The sequence below is a fragment of the Poecilia reticulata genome, linkage group LG8, assembly GCF_000633615.1.
Source record: "Poecilia reticulata strain Guanapo linkage group LG8, Guppy_female_1.0+MT, whole genome shotgun sequence".
In the NCBI taxonomy this organism is placed as follows: domain Eukaryota; kingdom Metazoa; phylum Chordata; class Actinopteri; order Cyprinodontiformes; family Poeciliidae; genus Poecilia; species Poecilia reticulata.
Window position 1 is genome coordinate 26,268,730 of NC_024338.1, and position 23,607 is coordinate 26,292,336.

The following is a 23,607-nucleotide window of genomic DNA, read 5'->3' on the forward strand; positions in this document are numbered from 1 at the left end:
CCCCCCCCTCTCTCTTTTCTGTGCTACCAAGGCACTAGCTGGTTGCCAGATTCCCACGCTGGCAGTGGCAGTAGAGACTTTGAAACAAGATGTGGGTTGAAAGTACGTTGGCAGAGGGATTTTGATGAGTAAAACAGAAAGAGAGCGAGGCCTGGGCCAGTTCAGATGAATTTAGTTTAGCTTTCTGCTACGTTTGCTGACTACATATAATAAAAGTCTCAAGATGTAACAGTTTAGATTGAAGTTGGTAATGGCTGTAAGTGACGAGCACAAATTGTGTAACTTCTGTATGYGYCCTATTTACATTAAGTAAATTCACACTGCATATATCAAAAGTTGTTGAGATTTTGRCTTTTTGACAAGCTCAGGTTWGGAGTGCGTCTCAAGGACTCTCAAGCATGTGGAAAGGAGGTGCTTGCTGTGAAAATGACAGCAGACCTGTGCCACTTAACTGAGCCACATCTGCCCCTGAGGAAAAATAAGATTCATGGTTGGAGCTAGATTTAGTCGCAAGACATGTTGAGGCAAAGTCTGCGTTCCTCTTATAGCAGTGATGTATAATTTTCCAGCTGGGTATGTGTCACCTTTTGCTTTTTTTATGTATCATATTTACAGCCAATTTACTCAATAAAGAACCAGCGAAAGCAAGACAGAAATAAGTGACTTGCTCGTTTTATTTAGCATCTTTATGTGTGTGCCCAGGTGTTTTTCTTAGTTTTTTTTTTTTTTTTTATGATTATGACCTTGCATGTAATTCCAGTCTCCTTTAGCGCTGGATGTTTTACTTGATTAAGCTTTCAACCATTTTTTTGGATCATTTTTAGCAATTGTTTTTGCTTCAAGCAATATAATTTTTTATTTTTCTGACAAACCTTTAAGTAAAATGTCAATATGATAAAATAGATTTGGAAATAACCGGGTCTCAGTTTAGCCAGTGTGCAACTCTAAAGCAAACTTTTTTTCTATTAAAGCTTTTGTGTAAAATATTATGGAGACGTTAGCTTATGGATAAATACGACAAATACCATTCTGTTTCTGACATAAGAAAAGAGTGTAGTTTGTCTCATTATGCCTCCTTGCTCAAAATTAAACAATGTATTCACTATCTTACATTTCATTAAACTCGCAAGAACAGCTTTCAAATTGCCTAAGTTATGCCTTAACCTTATGGTAATTATAACAATTCAAACCACACCATACATTTTTCTGGTTCAAAATGTAATTTCAGTCTGCAAACATCATTAAAAACAATCAGAAAAAAGAAAACTCTTCTGGTTAATCTACTTTTTGTTAATAAAACCAATTAAAAATATAACTAATAMATTACATTTAAGCTTATTTTTAAAATTCAAATTTTAATATTTGTTGTATYAAACACTGCATAGAAGGTAAGTAGTTYTTTACAGAAATCAACTTAAACAACACAGATGAAATTGCTGATGCTGTACRAACTAAATGCATGTTTCATTAAACTGCAATTACTGAATACGGAGGGTCTTTTTCTCTGTTTGCTAATAGCTAAATATTTGCTTTTACTTTTAAATTMATGCTCATTTTATTTTTTTATTTTTATTTTTTTAACTTTTTGCCAGAATGCCATGGTGTCCTTTAAGGAGCTTTGTGGCCTGACGCCCGCCGCCAACATGAAGCAGTGCATCCTGACCGTCTCTACGTGGCTGATGAACAGTGAGCGGTCGCTGAAGGTGACAGTGGACCTGAGCGAGACSTACCCCACCATGGAAGCGCAGGGTCCCGTGCCTGAGCTTCTGCGCAAAGTGCTAAAYGCCTACGACATGGTAAGCTGTTACGGCAAACACGGTTGGCTAAAACATTTGCATCCAATTACTACTGCAGAGGAAAATAGTCAAAGCAAACAGAAGTAAAGGTGTTATTTAAAGCACAACATAATAGCTTTCTGTTTACTAAATTGCTCTGTTTATTACTTTATTAGAAATGCGGTGTTCTAGGCTAAGTTGGAATCTAGCTAGGAAAGATGCTGTGCACAAACAAGTTCATTTGAAAACTTTGAAGGTCACAATGTTTTTTACTTAACCCAGAGTAAAATAAGTAAAAGCAGTTTTCATTGAGGACTTTAAACATTGCAATATTAGGGAGTGAATAAAGKTAGACACTGCAGTTTCCTTTGGATAAACCTTTAACTTCCTTATGCAGAAAAAATTAATGTTTCCCTTAAGAGCTTGGTGACTGCTGTGGTTTTGTGTGTATGTGAGTATCCATACAGATTCCTGTCTACCCATCTGTGGACTTGTTATTGATCATGTGTGTCTCATTCATCACTTTAAATCTGACAAACACCTTCCCTTTCACTTTAGTAGAAGTAACAAAAATGGTAGGTTTGGCCCTAACCGTATAAATCGCAGCTAGAATTTGTTATTTTAAGTACCAACTTTACTGATTCCTTGTGTGAACTAATGGAAAAACTGAAAGAAATCAGGCAAGACTTTTAAGGAGGGAATTGTGGACCTCTGCCAGTCTGGTTGATCCTCGGTTACAGTTTCCAGATGCTTTTTTATTATGCTTTTTTCAGCATCAGAAAAAAGACTGTTGTTTTTTTATTGCTGGCTTAATTGGGTGAGACTTTGTCATTATCCAAAGACCAACATGGACTAAGCAACGAAGAAGCCATTGCTGCCAAAGCAACAAATATAGATAGATTATGGTTTGAAAATAATCTATTATTATTAATAGATATATTAATAATATCTATTGGTAATAGATATTATTAATATATATTAATAATTTCTGTAATTGATTGAGACATAATCAGCATTATGTTGGTAAACTATTTTTGCTAAATGCCAGAATAATGATGGAGACATTTTTGAAAAGATTGTAAAAAAATATATATTAATAATATCTATTACCAATAGATTGAGACATAATCAGCATTATGTTGGTAAACTATTTTTGCTAAATGCCAGAATAATTTTTTTACAATCTTTTCAAAAATGTCTCCATCATTATTCTGGCATTTAGCAAAAATAGTTTACCAACATAATGTTGATTTCTGAACATGTTATATATAAGGTTGACCTACCATAGCACACCACTAGCTATGAAAACATTTTGTCAGAGCGAGAATCTCCCATGTTCATTTTATTGGACAAAGAAGGCAAAGTTTTACTAAAATCAAAGTGTTAAAATAAGAGTTTAAAGTTTAAAAAAAAAATCAATAACTATCAATCTCAATCAACTCTGAATCTAACAAACCTCGATTCAGCACCAAATTTAATGCATTTTGTCATGCCGCAATAAAAACTGATCTTTCACATCTGAGCTCTTTCCCTCTGCTGAACCTCTGAGTCTGTGTACTGTGCACACGTAGGAGTCCACAGACTGCTCCACACACCAGACAGATTCACTTCTGCTTCTATTCTGATGTAAACACACGCAGCRGGTTTCACAGTGAGTGGTGCGCCATATGCCGCTCCGTGCGCATCACTCTCTTACCCCGGTGACGTACACACTGTCATACACTTTAAGATGACTGCAGACAGTCTGTCAGCTCGCGTCTTGAGCTCGYGTTATCACCTCCTATTTTTAAACATACACYGGTTTGATGTCGTAGAATGAGAAACAAACTCCTCTGTAAATATTACGTTTACATTTTTAATACTTGTGAGGGACCTTATCAAGGCGCATGAAGTCCAAACAATCAGAACACAAAAATAAATGCAAACTTCTAAATGAATCTTACTTTACGATGCAATTTGCAATCTGTTTAGTTACAGAGTTCAGCTGAATAAACTTGCTTCTTTATATTATAATTTTCAAGCATATGATTGAAATATTCACACAGCTGGATGAGTTTTCCAAAGCTTCCAGACATGACATATGCACCACATACAGTAATTGACCTGTCAAGTTGTCAAGATGCAGCTGCTTATTGTGTAAAAGTGCTTTTCCTCCTGCCTCGTCTCTCTGAAGACATTGATATTTTTCACAAGTTGACATATGAGCAGTGCAGAAAGGTTTTAAAAGACTCTAATATTAGTAATTACGTGCTGTTTTACACCGTTGCTTTTTTTTTTATCTCTATGTATTTTCTTTTTTAGGTGGGAGCTGGGAAAATGAGTCGTTTGTTAGGTTTTAGGCTTTATGCTTCACTTGTGATCTCCACACGTTTCCACGAGGGGATCGCTACTTCTTTTTAACAGTAGTTTTTTTTTTTTTTATCGTTAGCTTTTAAAGGCAAGCAGTACATAAATCATAAGCCAACGGACACACAGCAAATGAGCTACATAAGCTTTTGGTCACATTCATACATGTTTAAAGAATATTTTAATAATCCTTCTACTTCAGCTTGTAATTTTTTTCAAGGCATTCACAAAGAATGAATGCTTTTTCTAGACACAGCACGTTGTGTTACCATGTGAAACAAGACAACGCCTTCCAAAAGCAGAAATAACAGCATAAGGATCTAATAGAAGGTTGTATATATATATATATCTTTATTAATGTACAGTTTAGTCTTTTGATGCTAGGGTCATGGCAGCTAAGTGCTCGTTTCCTGCTGTCACACTCGCTTGCTCAAAAACAGAGGCCCCAGTCTATGGGCATGTGTGTGTATCCATGCAGCACATGTGTGTGAAGCCTATGACTTCACTGCCCATTGGCTTGCCAACTCCAGGGCGTTAACTGTTGAAAATCAGTGTGAAGTCTGTGTCTTTAGTAACCCACATGTAGGTTGTTGGCAGCGAACGTCACGATGTCTTCTAAAACAAGACATCAGTGCCATTACGTTTTCACTGCTTGCCGTAGGTTGTGACATGTTTTCATTGCTATGCAGAAGCTACATTTTTTCGATGTTCTAGTTTCCCAGATAATATGTTGAGTGTGGAAACATCAGTGACCTCACGTAGCACAAATAATGCTTGCCTCAATTTAAATTCAAAATTCAAAAATACTTTATTGATCCCAAAGGGAAGTTAAGTGAAGTATTTTCCAGCATTTTAAGGCACAATCAAGTATGTTTCCTTCAGTTGTATGTAACAAAGATGACTTTAAAGAAATTGGACTTTGTAATTGGGTCTCTGTTCCTTTAAGAAGCTCCTGCCTCTTTCTAGTGCTCCACCTTCAGAATGTCATCGCAACAATTATGCTATTAACAACCATTCATAGGAGTGCCGACTGAGAAGCAGTTTGGTTTTTGATGAGGTAAAAACATTACAAAAGAAAAAAGCAGATTTTACTAAATACCACCACTTTAATTTTCTTTAGAAAATAATTGTTTTTTTGTTTTTTTTTTTTGATTCTGTCAAACTCGGAACAAATTTTGGGTTCCACAGATACTCCTTCATAGATTTTATTGTGCTCACATGGATGGGTTAATCACAAATGAGGCAAATATTCTTCATGTTTTGAATTTAAACAGTTTCGTCTCCAGTCGCTGCTTCAGCGAGAGCGTGCTGCCTATTACAGGAACACTTTGCATTCAAACTAGCTCCCATGAGAAGATTACTTGGAAAAAAGGCATGTACATGCATATACTCATCCAAACAGTACAGCAGTCCACTTTCTGCCTCCCACAGGAGAGTGAAACGTAATTATCCTTCCCCTTTGTGCTGGAGCTCTCCTCCAGCTGCACCCGATCAGCCCTGTTGGATGATGTCTGAGCACCACATCAAATATAGTTTTGGCCTCAATTTAAAATTTGAAGCGAAAATCTTTTTTTTTTTTTCTTTTTTTTTTTCTTTGTAGATGTAACAGTAATTGTGGTCGGAATCTGACCAAATAAGTTGAATGACTTCTTTACCTAAAATGTTAATAAATAAACGACTCGGCAAGAGCAACAACTCAATAATACAATAAATTGATTTCATAATACTTAGTTTGAAAAGAAGAATTCTTACGGTCGGATAGCTATCAGTGAAAATATAATTCATTACTTTTAGTAGAAACACAAAATAAAATTAAAACCAGTTCATTCTTACATGTGCAAAAGTATTATAAATATAGTATGTTTATTTTGATATGGACTTTAGCAGGAATTTAGAATAAACATTGAACCAACTAAATTTCTTATTGCAGTCAACATTGTACTGTTTTACCATTTTGCTGTTTAAGTATTGCTAATCACAGGTTGCTAATCTACGTTCAGAGTTTGCCAGTAGGTACTTTAAAACAGGGTTAATAAGAGTGACGGGTGGTGCCAGATTGTTTGCAACAAGAAATGTTACCATAGACACAAATTTCTCGATCTTGTAATCAGAAGGAAAATATACATACTTTTTTTTCAGTCAGCTGACCAGCAGTGCAAAGCAGCAGAACGTAGAGGCAGGACATGGAGCTTCTTCTCTCCATGCAATACTGCACTCACTCTGGCATGTTCCCTGATATGTTATGTAAATAAAAGTACTTTAAATTATAGAAACTGTATGAAGGGCTGGACTGTGGTTTATTTGTTACTGGCTTGTCATGTGTACCTAATTGGTTCCATTGCAAAAAAAAAAACTCCACACTTTGTTGTCTGTGCTGCAAATTCACTCAGATCACCTGCTTTTCTCAGCTACAATCTTAATGAAATCTAAAAGAACAAAACACATGTCTGGCATGAGCTCCGGCTAATGAGACAATCAAATTAGAAATAATTTGTGAAAATAAAACTCTTCTAGCATTTTCATATAAACTCTTCCTCTCGTGTTTCCTTTCTCTGGTTATTATTATCATCATTTTATGATTTTGGATGAGGCTCAGCTGATGGGTTTTCTTTCAGTGACTTTCAGTGATTAAGGTGGGCTAGAAATTAACTTTGTCCTTTTTATTTGCCTTCTAGATGATCCAAACCAGCAAAACCCTGATTGAGTCAGCTGATGTTGTCTACTCCAAGCTCACACAAGCACAAAGGGCAGGTATGCAGCATGAATGCATTCAATTCTATTCCAGAATTCTTCCCAAAGGGAAATTAAATGAATTTGTGCATCCGCTTGACTTGAGCAAACTGCTAGAGTCGTTGTAATTTCTCCTCAAAGTAAAAGGAGGTGCTACGTTTCTCTGCCGCTGGGATGAGACCGACTTACCATTCGGGGGCATGAATCAGATTTTCTCACTCACAGATATGCTTTGTTTTGCTTTAAAACTCAATATTATGAGAAAGCAACTTTTCATTCTCCTGTTATAAGATAGAGAGGGTGTCACATGACATGCAGTGCTGCAGATAAAGAAATGGCGTCGCTCCCTCCCCCCCTCGTGCCACAACATCCCTGTCGACATCAACATCGGTGGCTGCTGTCAATAGAAGTGGCCATCATCAGTGAGTCAACGTGGCGTAGTTATGGGCAGTGAGCAGGTGAAAACAATCAGTGAGCCGCACAGACCAAAGGGCTGCAGGGGGGAGAGAGAAAGGACAGAAGGCGTAAACATCTTTTGAAAGGAGGAGAGAAATTAAAAGGCTTGAGAGAAAGGACAGAATTAAACATACATCAATCAGTACATCTTTATTTAAAAAAAAAAAAAGAAGGCATCCCGCAGAGGACAAATTTAGCCGGGACGTGATCATTATTAGAGAAATGGCTTCAAATCAGGAAATTCTTTGTGGCTTGTCCTCTCCAGCCTCTTTTGGATTTGGCTCAACTTCTCCTCATTTGCCTCACTTCTGTCTTTAAATGGGAAGCACAAAGCTGGAATAGTGACATCTCAATTCTGCATGTTTTTACTGACATTGTCCCGCTACAGTCAGCCACAGAACTGCAGATCATGGCCAGTTAAGTACTTTGTAATAGCTGGTGTAAACCCGGTTAATTATATTTTATACCCTTCCACTGCTTGTTGTTGTGTGTCTTAACAACTGGGACTCAGTCACACACTTCAACCCCACATCCTGAATCAAATAAGAAATTTTAAGCTTTCTTTATGTCAAGCTTTACTGCCTGGTGTTACACAATAGGAGGCATATGCTTTCTCCCTCTAACAGAATAAGCTAACCTGATATTCATGCTGTGTAATTACCCTGGGATGTAGGCTGAACGCTGGCGCTTCAATCACAGAGCTGTCCCTTAGCTCCATGGTTCCCCAGCCAGGAGCTGGAAGAACGTTCAAAGGCGATGATTTCAGAGTTAAGCAGAGCTTAAACCGCACGCAGCCGCACTCACAGCTGTTTCTGCTGCTCCGCAGCAACGCTCAGCTTATTGCCTCCGTCAGGTAAAAGGAACCTGTATGCGTCTTGTAGGATAATGCAGCTGGTGCTTCTGGTTCAACTTGAGAAGGGAGGGAATTTGGACATTCTTTTATTAAGAGCTGCTAGCTTTTCCTGTAAGTGAGAAGAATGATACACGGAGGCAAAGGGGGAGCAGCGACAGCCCTCAGGCGCCTCAGCTGCATGCCAAACATAACACTCACCCCGTCGCCCACTCTCTCTGCTGTGCCCCTGGTTCTGACACTCATGCCTCAAATCAAACTGTGGCCTTTTACAAATATTATGTCTATTTTACATCCCTTCTGTGTACTTCTATTAGTGTTTCCAGACATTTGTTGCCATTTTGATAACAATAGGTCAGCCAGGAAGACTGCCTTTTCTTTTTTTTTTTTCTTGTAAATTGTGCATTAAGAAATGCCTCAAAAGGACGGGGGTTTCCTGCTTGTTTTTCAAAAACTTTGGAATTCGATTGACAGATTTTCCAGATTTGGATAAATAGAAAAAAATTATGTATTCATGTTTTTGAAAGGTTCTGTATTTATATGTCTCTGTAGAAATAGTCAACAAAAATTCAAAGCAAACTTTTTACTATTGATTGAAGAAGAAATTTAAATTGAAAAATATGTCAGCGTCCCAAAAAGAAGCTAATGCTTAAATTTAGCTTTTCATGTCACTTGGAACCTGTACAATACAAACATCTTTTCCGAATTAATTAATTAATTAAATCAAGATAACATTTCTTTTAAGCATTAAATTAAGTTTAGCGTGACAGAATATTGTGCCTGGCGGCCATATTTCATCACCTATTAAGCTAAATGTCCTTTGTTCTAATAAAATATTGTTTTCCACATTTATTTCTTTTTATATCACTTGCACCAATGTGCTAATGATGCTACAACAATAGAAAATATGTCACAGTATCTTTTTTCTGCTTTATGACTCAACATTTGAGCTTCTAATTATAATCTGAAACTCACGTTTGTTACTCTTTCTTTAACACTGTTGTTCTCAGCTTGTTACTTCTGCTCTCCATTCACATCTCATCTCAATGGGCCTATAACTAAATCTACAGTCTGACAAGGTTAGTTCGTTAAACTTAAGATAATTAGGTCAAAGTAACAAACAAAAAAATATGAAACACTCAGGCTCCAGAAGAGCTAAAATAATGCTGCTTGTGTAACTATACCTGCTTTAAGCTGTTGTAAACAGTTGAAGCAAAATTTAAGCCCCTTTAATTTAAGTTTTTTTTTTAATAACAGTCATTAGATCCAATGAAATACACTCGTTCTACAATTTTACCCAATCTCTCTAATTGAGATTTTTTTCTCATCTGACATGTCTGTTTTATTTAGCTTGTGTTTTAGTCAATTACAGCCATTCCTTAACCTCTTATAACCAGACAATCCACAGATAATATTGTGTTTAACCCCTCCCACAGGTATTTGTAGTGAATGCGTCTCTTGTGATGCTGTATGTACCTCTTCGAACCCATCTCATCTCATAAAGCGCGTGTACAGACTGACAGCTTTAGGAGTAACTGGCTGAACACAGGAAGGCGAGCAGAGAGAGGGATATGAAGAGATGGTGGATTTTGCATGGAATTGAGGGTTTTGTCCCTATGATCATTCAAGATGGCAAATTTATAATTTCGGCTTAATGGCTGTGTGAGAAACGGAAAACAGTGCTATTAGAGGACGGCTTGTCAGTCTTGGGGAAGAGAAAGTGGCGACGGGGTGGAATGTGTTAGTTTAATTTTAACTCCGGTGCTTTTTGCCCTTGTGCTTCGCTCATCGGCTAAATACTGTTGTGGCAAAGACATGAATCGCAAACGATGGTCTTGATACGAAATAAGGAAATTTCACTCAACTGTCACCTCTTATTTTTAAATAAGGATATTGTGCAAGATCAGAAACAACAGCGTGGAACAGGTTTGGATTTGTTCTGCCGTGTCCTGCAGCATCTTCCATTTTCTTCCTCCTCTCAGTTTATGCACAGTCATTGTTGCAGCTAATCAGTTTAATTTGGGCAGTGAAGCTTATGTGTTGATGAGAATGGAGAGGTGCTAGATGATTCCCCTGTGGGCCCTATTGGTGGCTCGCCATCACGCACGAGGATAATGGGCGACCAGGAAAACAGCTGGGATGCGCACTCTGGCACCTCCAGATGCTACCATCATATTTTTTGAGCACACAGACTCTGAGTTGGCTCCGATATCGGAAATCTAAATACGGAAACCACTCTTCTTTTCACTGTAGTAATTTCATTGCTTTGTGTAGTGCTTATGTTTTTCAACCATTTAATCAGTTTCCATTGAAGAAAAATATTAGCACAAAGTAAATTTCACTCAATGTTTGTGTGTAATTAGAAATCTATATTCAGTGCGTATGTGAGTGGATTAGACTGTTGTTTTAAAATCTTTATATTAACACTTGCAAAGTTGTGACAATCTCAAAGTCTGAAAAGGAAGATAAATTGTTTTTATTATTTTCTGGGTGAGTTTGGAAAAATCCTGGATTTTCCTGATATTTTTCTTCTTTCTAGAGTAGATTTGCCTTGAATTACATTTAAATAACATCTTATACTCTTTCTGCGACGTCATACCTTGATTTTAACATTTTACCACCAATATTTTGGTTTTGAATTTAATTATTAGATACACCACTATTTACCTTTAGAATTAGATTCTAGGCAACTATAAATTCAGGTCAAACTGTTCTTAAAATTAGTTGTGATTTCATGATAAAATATGCACGCAAACAGAGATTTTGCGGATAATTTGGAAATGGAATAAATCAACTAAAGATCGCAAACTGTTTTTAAAAGAGTCAGCATTTCCAAAACTCACAGTTGTTTTGATAGCAGAATCTTAAACCTGGGTTGTGGATCTCTGCCACTCCTCCAGAGATACTGTGGGCATTTTGGCAGCTACTCTGATTAATGCTGCCCTTCCTGGGTCTGTCCCAGAGGAAAACACTGAAGTCTGTTATTGCTGTATAAAAAAATGGGCAGAAAACATGTAAGGAATATGATTCTGTTGTTCTAAGACGCATTATGCAGTAGTGCTGTTATCTAATCTTTCTGAACTATAAGAAAAATGATTAATATTTAAATATTCTCCAAAATAAACTTTGTTTTCTTTCTTTAAACTTGAATAGTGTGATAATTTGGGAAACACGGCTGGACCAATCACCATAAAAGGAAAAAAAGGCATACCTGAAAATGAACAGACAAAACGCTTGTAAAGGACACACAGACCTCAAACTGGAATCAAATGTATCATCAATGCAGTCCATGTTTCATCAGCTCTCTGTTGTGTTTATCTAGGTCCCCCTTCCATTCAAGCATGCTTTCTCTGCCTAACGACTGTGTATTTGTTCATTTTGTTTTTGACAGCTTTCTCGCTGTGAATATCCTAGATAAAGACATCTCATTCCCTTTGTCGTCTCTGGCTTTGCAGAGTCATTGTTTTCCTAGCTCATCCACAGCCAGAGAAAAAAATCCCTCTCTGTGTTTGCAGTGATGACACTCCACATGGACTCTAGAGAGTGTATGAATTGGGATAAATTAAGCAAACATTGATCTGATTGATGCAAATCTCCCTTTCACCAGCTACCATTTCTTTTCAGTGAAAGGGGATTCACTTTAAAGATCCTGTTTTATTTGGTTATTTACCACTTTTCACTCTCTCTGACTTAAAATTGTGCTTTTTTAAAATTTTTTTAGTTCTGCTTGTGCATTGGGAACGCTTCTCGTTATAAATGCAGAAGATGTTTATCGTTTTCAAGGATTGTAAGCCATATTCTGTAATTGTGTAGCTGCTCTAAAGAGATGTTGTCTCCCGTGTCCTTCCATCTGAGCACCGCTTCTCCAGCTCGTACCCATTAGGGAAGCAAACCAAAAAGTCCTCGTCTTTCTGCAGCACACGATGGGGGTCACATTTTGCACAACAGCATGAATTTCCTAGTGTTAAAGTGACAGTAAGGAACAGGAATTGTGTTAATGTTACACGGAGATGGCTCTTAATCATTGCCAGATTAAATACTCCGCGAAGCTATATTGGAACAAACCGCCAGCAGCTAATTTCGTATCATTTACAGCTCCCTGCTTGCTGGTTTCTGCCCCATCCTGCGTTCGCCTTCTCCCTTTTCTCAGCTCTGCACAAGCAGCGGCCCATTAGCTGTAGCAGATTATAAAATTAGATCAGTCCTTATCCCTGTTAATGTAAATTTCAGGCTCCTAAACTAGAATATTGTAGTAACACTACCTCTGGTGTAGTTAGAAAATTAAGAAAGGGCAGTCCGACATTGAAAATTAAAAAGCAGCCCCTCAAAACGTAGTAGTTTTACATTTTTATGTAATCTGCCTCTGAAAGATGATGCACTTATGTTGCTAGGTAGGAAAATAATTTTAATTGGTTTGAGGTATTCTCCAAAATGCGTAAACTGTTTGTTTACAGAAGAGGTGCAATACCTTCTCACTTGAGGTGCTATGAGGTGCTGAAAAAAAAATGGTTCAAGATGCACAGCTATTCTCTAGTTTATAGTGGAAGCCTGCATTGGTTCTTCAGAAAATCAGAGCTTCTGTTGCTTAAGGTCATCTTTCAGGAACAGACTGACAAGCAAGCTGAGTCTTACAGATTTAGGGGGAGTTTGTTGTTAAACCCTTTGGAGATTAGGAATAGTTTGCCTCAGTTGCAATAAAACCTGACCTACTCTGAAGCCTAATTAGAGGTTCGCCTTCATTGTACCGTCCATCCATCCATCCATCCATCCATCCATCCATCCATCCATCCATCCATCCATCTGGTCATCCATTTTCTGTACTCACTTAACTCTTGTAGGGTCATGGGATGATCTGGCCCTAAATCTCCTTAATCAATAACCAAGTGATGATGAAGAAGAACATCTTTGAACTATGAGAGAAAACCCATGAATTCCTCACATCTGTTTAAATATGCACACCCTTACTTTGTTGCAATACCTTTTGATACAGTTCCAGCATTCAGTCTTAGGTACACAGTTAATTATAGAGAAATTAAGCTGCATTGATTAACTGTAATTAAAGTTCATGCCTACTGATTGAAGTTCAGCCGTCCTATTAGGACTTTCTCCAAATTGCTAATTGACATTCAGAGTTTGCAGATGTTACGGTTTCAAGATGCTACAATGTGTCAAAATAATCAGATTTATGAAAAAATGTTAATCACGAGAAGAGCTAAAAAAAATATTCCACAGCAGATAGCATGGCACGCTGAAACATTAAGTAACATTTCTAAAATCAAATATTTCCCAAAAATGTATGCAGGGAGGCTCCTGAGAGGTTGGCAGTAGCTCTAAAGAAAATACAAGAATTTCTCCATTATGTCTGGACTACGAGTAGGGTTCAAAGGTCAAAGCATTTTCTTCCAAAGAAAACATTCGGGCCCAGCTAAAACTTCCCAAAAACTTGTGGGAGAATAGTTTATGGTCTGGCGAAACTAAGCTGGAACTTTTGACCAACATTTTAAAACATAAGTTTGGTACCAAAACAGTGCAACGCTAAAATAACACTGCACTTTTAGTGAAATACAGCGGTGGAAGGGTCACACTCTGGGGTTAGTTGTCTTCATGTGAACTAGACTTTTATCGAGGAGAATGAAATCATGCACAGCACCAAATATCAGTCAGGTTTTGGCCCAGACCTTAATGTACTTTCATGCTCTGACAGATTTTACAAAGTGCTGGCACTTTAAAGAAGGCGTCCACATGTTTTATGACTTCTGTAATATTGAATATACATTTTTTTCCCCATTTTATTTGATCTGTTATTACTATATAACAAATGGTAATTGTGTTTCCCCATGTCTCCTGTGGTGAATAGCAAATCTCTTGGCAAAGGTGCCTCACCTTTGAAACCTGCTTTACCTAAGACCTCTAAGATCTTAACAAGACAATACTAATTTGGTTATTCCAGTAGTAAAACAGACTGATGTCTGTGCTACATGTACTATATTCAATTATTAAAAAAATATTAACTGAATAAATGAATAAAAACTCTTAAGCACCACGGTAGAGTAAAGGTCCTTTGGAGATATGTGTGACTTTTCTGATAATGTTTTTAGGTGAAACATTTCTGTCCATTTCAGGTCTGGACTTCCATGAAGACCTGCATCGCATCGGAGCAAAGGAAGGTCTGAAAGGCCGAAAACTTCAGAAAGCCATGGAGAGTTACGCTTGGAACATCACTGTGCTTAAGGTGAGCAAACCTCCCCAATTACGTCGCTTCAAAGTCAATGCACTGTATGACAGTGCAATACATTTAGAGCACGCGCCACTTATATGAAAGATGGGAAGTTAAAGGATTATCTTATAAACTGCAACCAGCTGGACAAGCAATCCCAGACACTGTTGCAGAGATTTACCCGCACGATGTCTTAAGAAAGCTTCTTGGGCTAATTGCGTCTCTCTCTTCCCTAATCCCTAAATCTCTTAAGTAATTAGTGTTCATTCCAAGCCTTGTTTTATTTATTTCCTCTTGTATCTATTTTGACAAGGCTTGATTGGATCGTTCACACTTGCTTGGAAGACACACAGCTCCATGCAGCTTGGCCATATGTGCATGTGTAAAAGACGGTGCATTCTTGTCACTGCCTGCCCTGTGACTCGAGAGATAAGGCCGGCCAATTCGTTCATCTTATTCCCTCTTTGGATGCCAATGTTAGAAAGCTAAACGCAAACAGTATAGTTGGGATCGTATCTCATTGTGTCACCTTGACACCAGTTAATTTTAATTGATAGTGATGATTGTGTGGTTTATACTGTTTTTCATTTTATTAGCTTTTATATGCTATCGCAATTTTCTTTAGTCAAAATGAAATACCTTAAATCACATTTTTGTGCAGTAGCATAATTTTCATTCCACATATGTGAAAATATAACTTCAATGAGTTATTTTGAGTTTTCTGACATAAAAAAGGGCACCTAATCTAAAAAGTAAATAAAGAAATTTCTTGCACAGAATCTTTAGAATGGTTTTATCATTTTGGCTATTCACAGAGCTGTGCACACTAAAACCCCTGACAGTGGGTTTCAGTGTGCACTCAGTGCTGGAGGATCCGAGAAATTACCACACACACCCACCACAAATGATTTAGTGGTTGGCACCCAGACAAAAAAAAAAATCAGTGACCAAATCTAAACTGCTACTTAGTAAACCCCATGTGGCGGTTAGCTCTGCTACAGTTCTAATATTAGTAGCAAATATGTGGAACGCCTTTAGCCGCGTTACTTGCATTCCCTCTTCTCTTCTGTAGCTGGAGCTAACCATGTTGTTGTTCTTATCTCCAAGCGTGTGAAGGAAGTACTGCACACACCTCTAATTTTCTAAGCAAATATATTTCTAAAGTGCAGTTTACATGAAAGTTCCACCATATGTCAGTAATAACCTATCCAGGCTAAACATATATATATATATATAATCAAACCCTGATGTCCATAAATTATCTTATACTGTATAGGGAAAAAAGTAGTGAACACATGATAAAAAGGAGGTTCAAGAAAGCATGGAAAGCCATGACACCTACTGAAGTCAATCAGTTGTTAGAAAATAATCCTGCCACTTAGTGTAAATGAATATCAACTGGCTCAGTCTCAACTGATGACCAATGAAAAATATTCTGATTACCAAGGTGTCAAACAAGACACAGCATGTGATGGTCATAAATAGTGAGCTCTCTCAAGACCTTTGCAACCTTATTACAAAACATACTAATGGTCTTGGTTGCGTACAAATTTTCCAGTAACAGAAGAGTTAAAGGAATTAACAAAGAGCATAGGAGCATTTATGGAAGACACTGAACAACATGGAGACAAGCTTTAGAAATAGTATAGATCGTAGTGTAGCCAGATCAGGCCAAAGTTGAAATATTATTAGATACCATAATACAATACCAATAGTGAAGTTTGGAAGTGGTAACATCATAATGTGGGGTTTTTTTTCGAATATGGTGCTGTCAACTTTTGTGTAGTTGAAGTAGAGTTGCTATGCTGTAGTTTTCCCACACATAGGAAATGCGTTATTTAAAGTTATTACGCGCGAGTAACTAAACAATGACCTCAGCAATGCCAGTATTAAAACTATAAAACATACTCACCACAGAAGTCATCATTAATATTTGATACCTGACAATATTCAAGAATAAAATCTTGAACTGTTATTTTTCTAACTTCTTGTACCAGATAGCTGTGCTACAGTCTTACGTACAGTAGGAACCAAGTGGAAATTTGCTTTGATTTGTGTTATTTATATTTCTACCCACCTCTATAATGCCAACATTTTTCAAGCATCTGTCTTATCTCTTTTTAAAAGTAATGTGTTTTCTGGGGTTAGTTGCTATAGCAGCCAACCACTTCCCGCTCTAATGGTTTCTCTCTAAAGGTTTGTTTTTTTGCGTGTGTGTGTGTGTGCGTGTGTGTGTGTGTTTCACCTCCTTATGTTATTACTGCTACTATGGCAGAATAGTGTGTCAGTTTGACCTGCTTTTTGACTTTTCTTGCAGTTTACAGTCATAAAAACAGCCTTCATTGAAGTAGGGAGGCTTCTCTAGGAGGCGATGCTCATGGTTTCAGGTTTTCATGATTTTGCACTTTGTGGTTTGTGAAGATAAATCTGATGCATCACGGAATGCACAAAGAAGAACAGGATGCAACAAGTTCTACTCATCTCATACAAAATGTCGAGCCTTACATTTTTAGTGGTTCTCCAAATTTGTGAAGATTTAAAATAGCAGTATCAGAAGGTCTTGTTGTTGAATCCCTCCAACATCTCTCACCCTGTTCCATCTATATCTATCTAACTATCCCATCCATCTCCACTCATTTGTGCTTGCCCTTTAAGTTGCCCACTTCCCTGTTTCTCAGCTTCCTCATCCTCGTTTCATCGATGAGCCATGCTCTCAACTGAAAGGCATCTTGGCATCCGCATAGCTCCGCCTCCTCTTCCTCCCATTCTTCATCTATAATCTCCCTCTCATACTGAACATTTGGTGAGAGCCTAGCGCCTGTTTGCCAAGGCTGGCAGTCATGCCTAGTTATTTCACCCCTCAACCTTTTTCAGATTCTCAGCAGGCTGGAAAGTGCTAGAAGCATGGGACGGAGAAATAGGCAGTTGAGTGGAAGAAAAAAAAAAGAGGTGTCCTGTCTTTCTTTCTTTCTCAGCTTCCCAAACTCCCACTTCGACTGTACTTTGACAGTGACAGAAAGATCAGAGCTGTCATGGTGGATGATGTTTTTTGCACATTTCTGTCACTCATTGTACCTCTGTCAAAAGAAAGGCAGAAGCAGAGAGACAGAAAGGGCGGCTTTGAAATGAATGTCAAGTTCTTCTTAAATAGAATAAAAGGCTCCTTTAAAAAAAAAGAAATTCACGGAAATGTGTGCTGTAATTAAAATGTGTCTAATGAATACACATCTAATGAACTCCACAAAACTAGTTCAGATTGCAGCCGTTGTAGTTTCGACCCCTTTTTGTTAAATCAGATATGTTCATCACGTTCAGCGAACCAATGTCTGCCTTACAATTTATAAATAATATACAGCAAGTTCAGGTTATTTCAAATTAATTGTGCATCAGACAAGAATATTAGACTGGTATTCAATAAGGGCATTGTGTGGGAATCGGTGACTACCCCTGTTTTATTTTAGCCCTCCCTGTGGACAGCTTTGGGTCAACTGTTGGGGTGAGCACATCACCTAAAAGTGCAATTCTGATTTGGTTGTTGCAGCGCAGGACCAGCTTTTCGCTGTCTTGTTTCATAGCTGGTGAGTCATGAGTTACATAATTTTTTTTTTTCTTTTTTAAACATATGAGTTATTCATTCTCCTGGTTTTTGTGCTAGAATGTCTTGGATAAAAGGCCACTTGGAGAGCATCAGCATCACCTGGGAGCTGAATGTTGACCGTTAGGCGGAGGGCAGCACCTTTACTCCCTCTGCAATATGTCAGACTTCCATGTGCGCTGTATTCTTTTAACATTTACCCTTCACTGTGGCGTACGATAGGTTAGCACGCGTCACTTCGGTGGGATGTCAGTCCAAAAGCATGTCACAGTGGGAAAGGTAATATTTGCAGAATGCCAGATTTGACGCTCATTTTCGAGTGAGCAAACTGAAGAAAACAACCTACCTAGAAATCCATAGTGATGGATTCAATAATGACCCTTTTCTTATTTTTCTTTTTCTCACATGTGAATATATCTGTTATATATGTGTGTCTTCCATATAGAAATAACTCCACCGTATTTTCATGTAGCAAAGACGGCTATATCTTAGGGAAGCGGGATGGAAATGGCCTTGGCCCAGATTTTCTTGACAGTGCTGTGAACACAGAAAGGCTGTTCTGGCCATTTCCTCCATATATGGCATGCATTCATCTCTGGGGTGCTCGAATAAAGAGCAGAAACATAGTGGTAACATTATCACCATATGACAGCACAGTTCTCCAGCAGAGAGGAGCTGTACAAACTGCTGGCAAACATCCAACCGCGTTTCAGTGAGTTTGTACTGCCCCCTTCCGGCTATTTTGGGTTAACGCAGGCAAAAACAGAGAAATCTTCAGAGAATAAAAAAGTGTTGAAAACGGGAAAAAAATAAAATAAAATTAATTAATGCAAACTGACTGCAATTAATAGGCATGAAGTATTTCAAAGGTTTTGCTTTATTGAATGCCAAATGTTGCACAACATATATTTTTCTTGATATATTTTCTTATTAAATAGGAAATAAAATTAATAAATAAATAATTAGATGCATTTAATTATTATTTAAGTGTTCCAAGTAATTAAATACAGACATAAATTTAGAATGTGAAACTAAATAATTAAAATTCCAGTAGTTAATTATTTCTTGCACGGTGTGCCTCAAAGGATTATTTAAAATGTCACAGCATTTGATTGGTTGAACTGTGTAGCAAGTCAATTTCAGACAAATTATATTAACAAGAACTCATCATTCATTGAGGTCCATGTTAGACTGATACACAAAATAAATGCAGGAAGCTTGAGAAGATATACATATAATAAATATGGGAGTAATATAGTTGCCTTTTTAAGAATACATGTTTATTGACAACATATTTATTCATTATATACTTGAAAACTACAGTTAATGTTTTACTGATTGATTTAGAAACAAAATTTTATAATCAAATACTTAATACATTAAGTAAAATATCTATTTAGCAATTGAATTGTGGTGTTTTGGAGACTTCCAGTGCTTTATGCCTCATCAAAACTGGACATTATCGCAATATTTACATGTCTATCTCTTTTTTTCTTAACCTCAGGGCCAGGCAGACCTGCTGAAGCATGCAAAAAGTGAGGCACTGGACACTTTGCGCCAGATCCACTGTGCAGCTCAGTCCTGCGGTCTCAGTAAAAACGGAGCGGCTTCCCCGCAGCTTCCTCACCATCCTCCTCAGCAGCCACCACAAGTACAGCAACAGCCTCCGACCAAGCTCCACCCACAGTCTCTGCTGCTCCACCCACCCCACGTTCCTCTGCAGCCCCAGACGTCACCCCAGTCGTACCTCCACACCCATCAACAGCAATACTCCCAGCTGCATTCCCAGTCGTTTCCTTTCCCTCCCATCCAAACTGTTTTAAAACCGCCTGCCTACCCACATCCTCCACCCTTGCCCACAAATCAGCTCCAGTCACAAAGCCAGCAGCAGAGGGCGGCAGGACCTCTCGATATCATCCCAGAGAGAGAGAAAGAGATGGTCAGCGACGGTCCTGCAGGACCCTGCTGACTAGCAGCCTGCGCCCACAGCGAGTCCCACCCAAAGAGAGACAAAGAGATGGAGAAGCAGAAGGATGTTGAAGGAAAACAGGAGGCTAATAAGGAAGGCGAGGTAAAGGATGTCGCAGAGAGACCTAAAGAGGTGATGACGGTGAAAAGGAGTCACCGTGTTCGAAGCGAAACACAAGTCTGAAAATACGGATGAAGACAGATGTAACAGTCCAGTCATACATTTCTGAACAGGATGCTTGTTCTCTCAAYTTTGAGCATTAGCCATTTCAGCAAGAAATTCAAAATGTATTTGTCTTCTATCTTGCAAGAAGTAAAAAAAAAAAAAAAAAAAACGGAGGGAGAAGCAAGGGATGATGGGAGGAATATTTCAGGCTTGTGTTTCTAGTYAGAAAAGTACATTAAAGGCAAATTGATGACAAAGGTATCCCTGTCTCTCTCTGGGCACTGCTAGTAACATGCAAATCCACAACGTACACTGGCTCTGTGGGTGCAGGCTTTACCTCACATCAGTGTTTTACGCCACAAATATGCCTTTTTTTCTTTTCTTTTCTTTTTTTCCATTTCAGAGGCACTTTACCACGTCTTTGAGCTTTTATTTGGTCACATTCACACTTCTCTCCCAATGTTTTAGTTGTAATGCTCAGCTCAAACCCTCGCTCCTTTCCCGTAACGAGGGTGCAGATTTCATTTTAAATGCACAAATTAGAGCAGCTCTGCTAGGCTGGGCACTGTAGGAGTCACAAATGACCTTTTTAGCACAAACCAGGGAGCATTAGAGTTAGTATGCAGTAAAAAATCTGCATTTGTTCAGTGTTCATTTATTTATGCTTTTTTTTTTAAGCTGCTGTCAGCCTCCATCAGGTCCTTCTCTTGGGTTTGTGTGTTCAGGTTTGAGTTCATTCTTGGGATACTCACCATAGGATTTTCTTGTCTCCTACCCAGGGGCTCTGCGTATGATGTTATGTGAGTTGATGTTTTGGTCCCCAGGGTGGAGCTAACCCACATCCTTCAGTGGTGGAGCTCAGCATTCAGTCACAACTGGAATATTTGACCCTCCCTTTTAGAAGCGAAAGGTCAAAATCACCATGGTACTGCTGTCTGTGGAATAACACAGTGACTATATAGATGTAAACTCTATGTAAAATGTATGAAGGGAACATATATTGCTATAATTCTCAGACATTATTGATTGATATTCTTCTTGTTGTAAGTTTTATTGATATTCAGAGTCTTTTTTTAACATTACTTCCACATGTACAGTGCTTTGACACCTGTTGTTCTGTGGATCAGATCAAGAGAACCAGTGCGTTTGGGACTGAAATGACGGGCCACGGGTTAGTGCCACAACACAAGGGGTAAATGACGACATGACAGTGAGAGTGTGCAAAACTGTAAGAGCTCCTTTGAGTTGCCCATTAAAGCTGGCTTCATTGGTTATTCTGTCTCCTCTTGTTCATTTCTATCTAATGAGACATAGATACACTATAAAAAATGTTTTTATTAATATAACAAAATATGCAAAACATTTTTGGCATGCTTTCATACTGAAGTATTTATATTATCGTAAATATTTCTATTTTGCCCTCATAAACTGGGTTTAAGAAATTGTTCTGATTGGTAGGCGGTTTTCTTAAGTTATACATACTTTTTTTCTAAATATGTATAGACACGGTTGTTTGAACCGCCCTCTACAACACTTCTCTAAAGATGGCTGAAGAAGTACTTTGGCTTTGTTTGTTGGTTTGGGGTCTTTTTAAATTGTAATTTGTCTATTCAAAGAACCACACTAATATGCTAAACCTCAAACAAATAAACAAACATAACAACAAAAAGCACAAAGCTGGGCATATTCAGCTTTGTGATGAATATATGAGCACAGATGCATCACTCTTACCAATATCTCAATGTAAATTGTGGAGAACAAGGCAGATGACTATTTGTGAGGTTAAATATCAAGAGGGATTTCCATCTTGTTGCGCTCATAGGTCCAGAAATGACGTCCGGATTTCCCGAAAAGATTTTGTCCGTCTCTCCATGTCTAATACCCGAGGCAATTCTGAGAGCCATTCCTTGAATTGTAGGAACAGCTTCCGATTTCCACTACCTTAACATCAATTTCTTAGCAATTATTAATATGAGAGTCATTTGAATCAACAAAGAGACAATGATTTTCAAAACCTGGCATCAGGTTTAAACTCACAGCTGCAAATAAAGAGACAGTTGTTCAATTTATATTTGCAGATCAGAACTGTAATATCCTGATCTGTACCACAAGACCATAAAAGCTAAAGTTACCAAATAAACAAAGTTAGACACGCACCTAGAAACATATTTATTTTCTTCAACACTGTGATATATACTTTGGATAATTACTTAAACATATAATTCCAATAATTATATGTTGGAATTATATGAAGATGACTATGTTGAATACAATCTAATCTAATCAGTGACCTACCCAAATTCTTCATTGATTGTTTCTGATGCACTATGATGCAACGTTAATAGACCTGATCTAAAATTATGTTCTTATTGATTCAAATCTATTCTTCTTCCATGAAAGGGTTTGTATGTTTAAAGCAGTGCTTCCTGTTGTCCATAAGATGGCAATAAACATTAGCTAAATGGATGTACAAATGAGTCGCTGCTTCCAAGTTGTTGTCCTGAAGTTTTGACATGAAATGTGTATGTTGATTGTTAAGAACTAGTTTCTCCTGTATATAGACCCTTAGATAGCCCCACCTAAACTTTTGGATGTTTGGATGTTTTTAGTTAAGCGAGTTTCAAGAAGATGCTCTTTGAAGCAGCAAAAAATACCAAGACTTTTGATGTGTCACTATAGACCTTTAGTATGAGAAATCACAGCACACAGAGCTATGCTCATTAGCATGCCCTTTCAAAGCTTGTTAGTTTCCTTATGTATTTGGGTTGTATTTTTTATCTTTAATTTATTTTTTTGCTTTTCTGGACACAATAGTTTCCGTCTTTGGCTACTCATAGTAATGGCATGTGTTAATAAACCCTCCCGATGCAGCCACAAAGGCATACCTGTAGTTCATCAAATCTCTGTGGAGATGATCTCTAATAGGGCTCTAATTAACAGTCACGAGCGTGGCAGCAAACTTTAAATGAGCAGAAATAAAAGGTTGGTGTTTTTTTGTCTGATTGTGGCTGGCCTGAATGACGCCCAAAGCACCGACAATGTGGACACAGTAGAACAATATAAAAGAGACTTCCTCCTGTGGGACATAAGAAGATCAGATTMTAACCCCATYACACCAGAGTGAAGATGACATGGTACACCACCAACTTCCACAACATTGCTGGGATGGACACAYCTAACAGGGTAAGACCTTTCAGGGTAAGCCTTTGTACAAAGTTTAGTGATTACATGTTGATGCTCTGAAGAATTCAGATTTTAGTTCAACATGACCACAGAATGTGAAGAAAGGATTTAACATAGTRAGTCAGTCCTTTTGTCAAGTGACAATGCAGATWCTTCTAATTTATGCTTTTTTTAAAAWWATTATTATTTCTTCATCAGATCTCTTATAGACRAATAACTTYATTTTAAAGTGGCATTTTATTCATGATTAAATCCAGAAATAAAAGTAAAATCTATCAGATAATGAATATTAAATCATAAACGTGATGCAACCTGGCAAAA

The 23,607-nt window shown here is 37.8% G+C and overlaps 1 protein-coding gene across 1 annotated transcript in view; it reads left to right on the forward strand.

The window, feature by feature from the left end:
* The window catches only part of LOC103469405 (inactive phospholipase C-like protein 2), a 75,018-nt gene extending 53,641 nt beyond the window's left edge, over positions 1–21,377 (forward strand). Inside the window, exons 3-6 of the mRNA XM_008417058.2 lie at positions 1,593–1,796; positions 6,797–6,872; positions 14,280–14,389; positions 19,474–21,377. Coding sequence (XP_008415280.2) covers positions 1,593–1,796; positions 6,797–6,872; positions 14,280–14,389; positions 19,474–19,938 — 855 coding nt within the window. The 3' untranslated portion in view covers positions 19,939–21,377. The remainder of the gene's footprint in view (positions 1–1,592; positions 1,797–6,796; positions 6,873–14,279; positions 14,390–19,473) is intronic.
* The last annotated feature ends 2,230 nt before the right edge of the window (positions 21,378–23,607 follow it).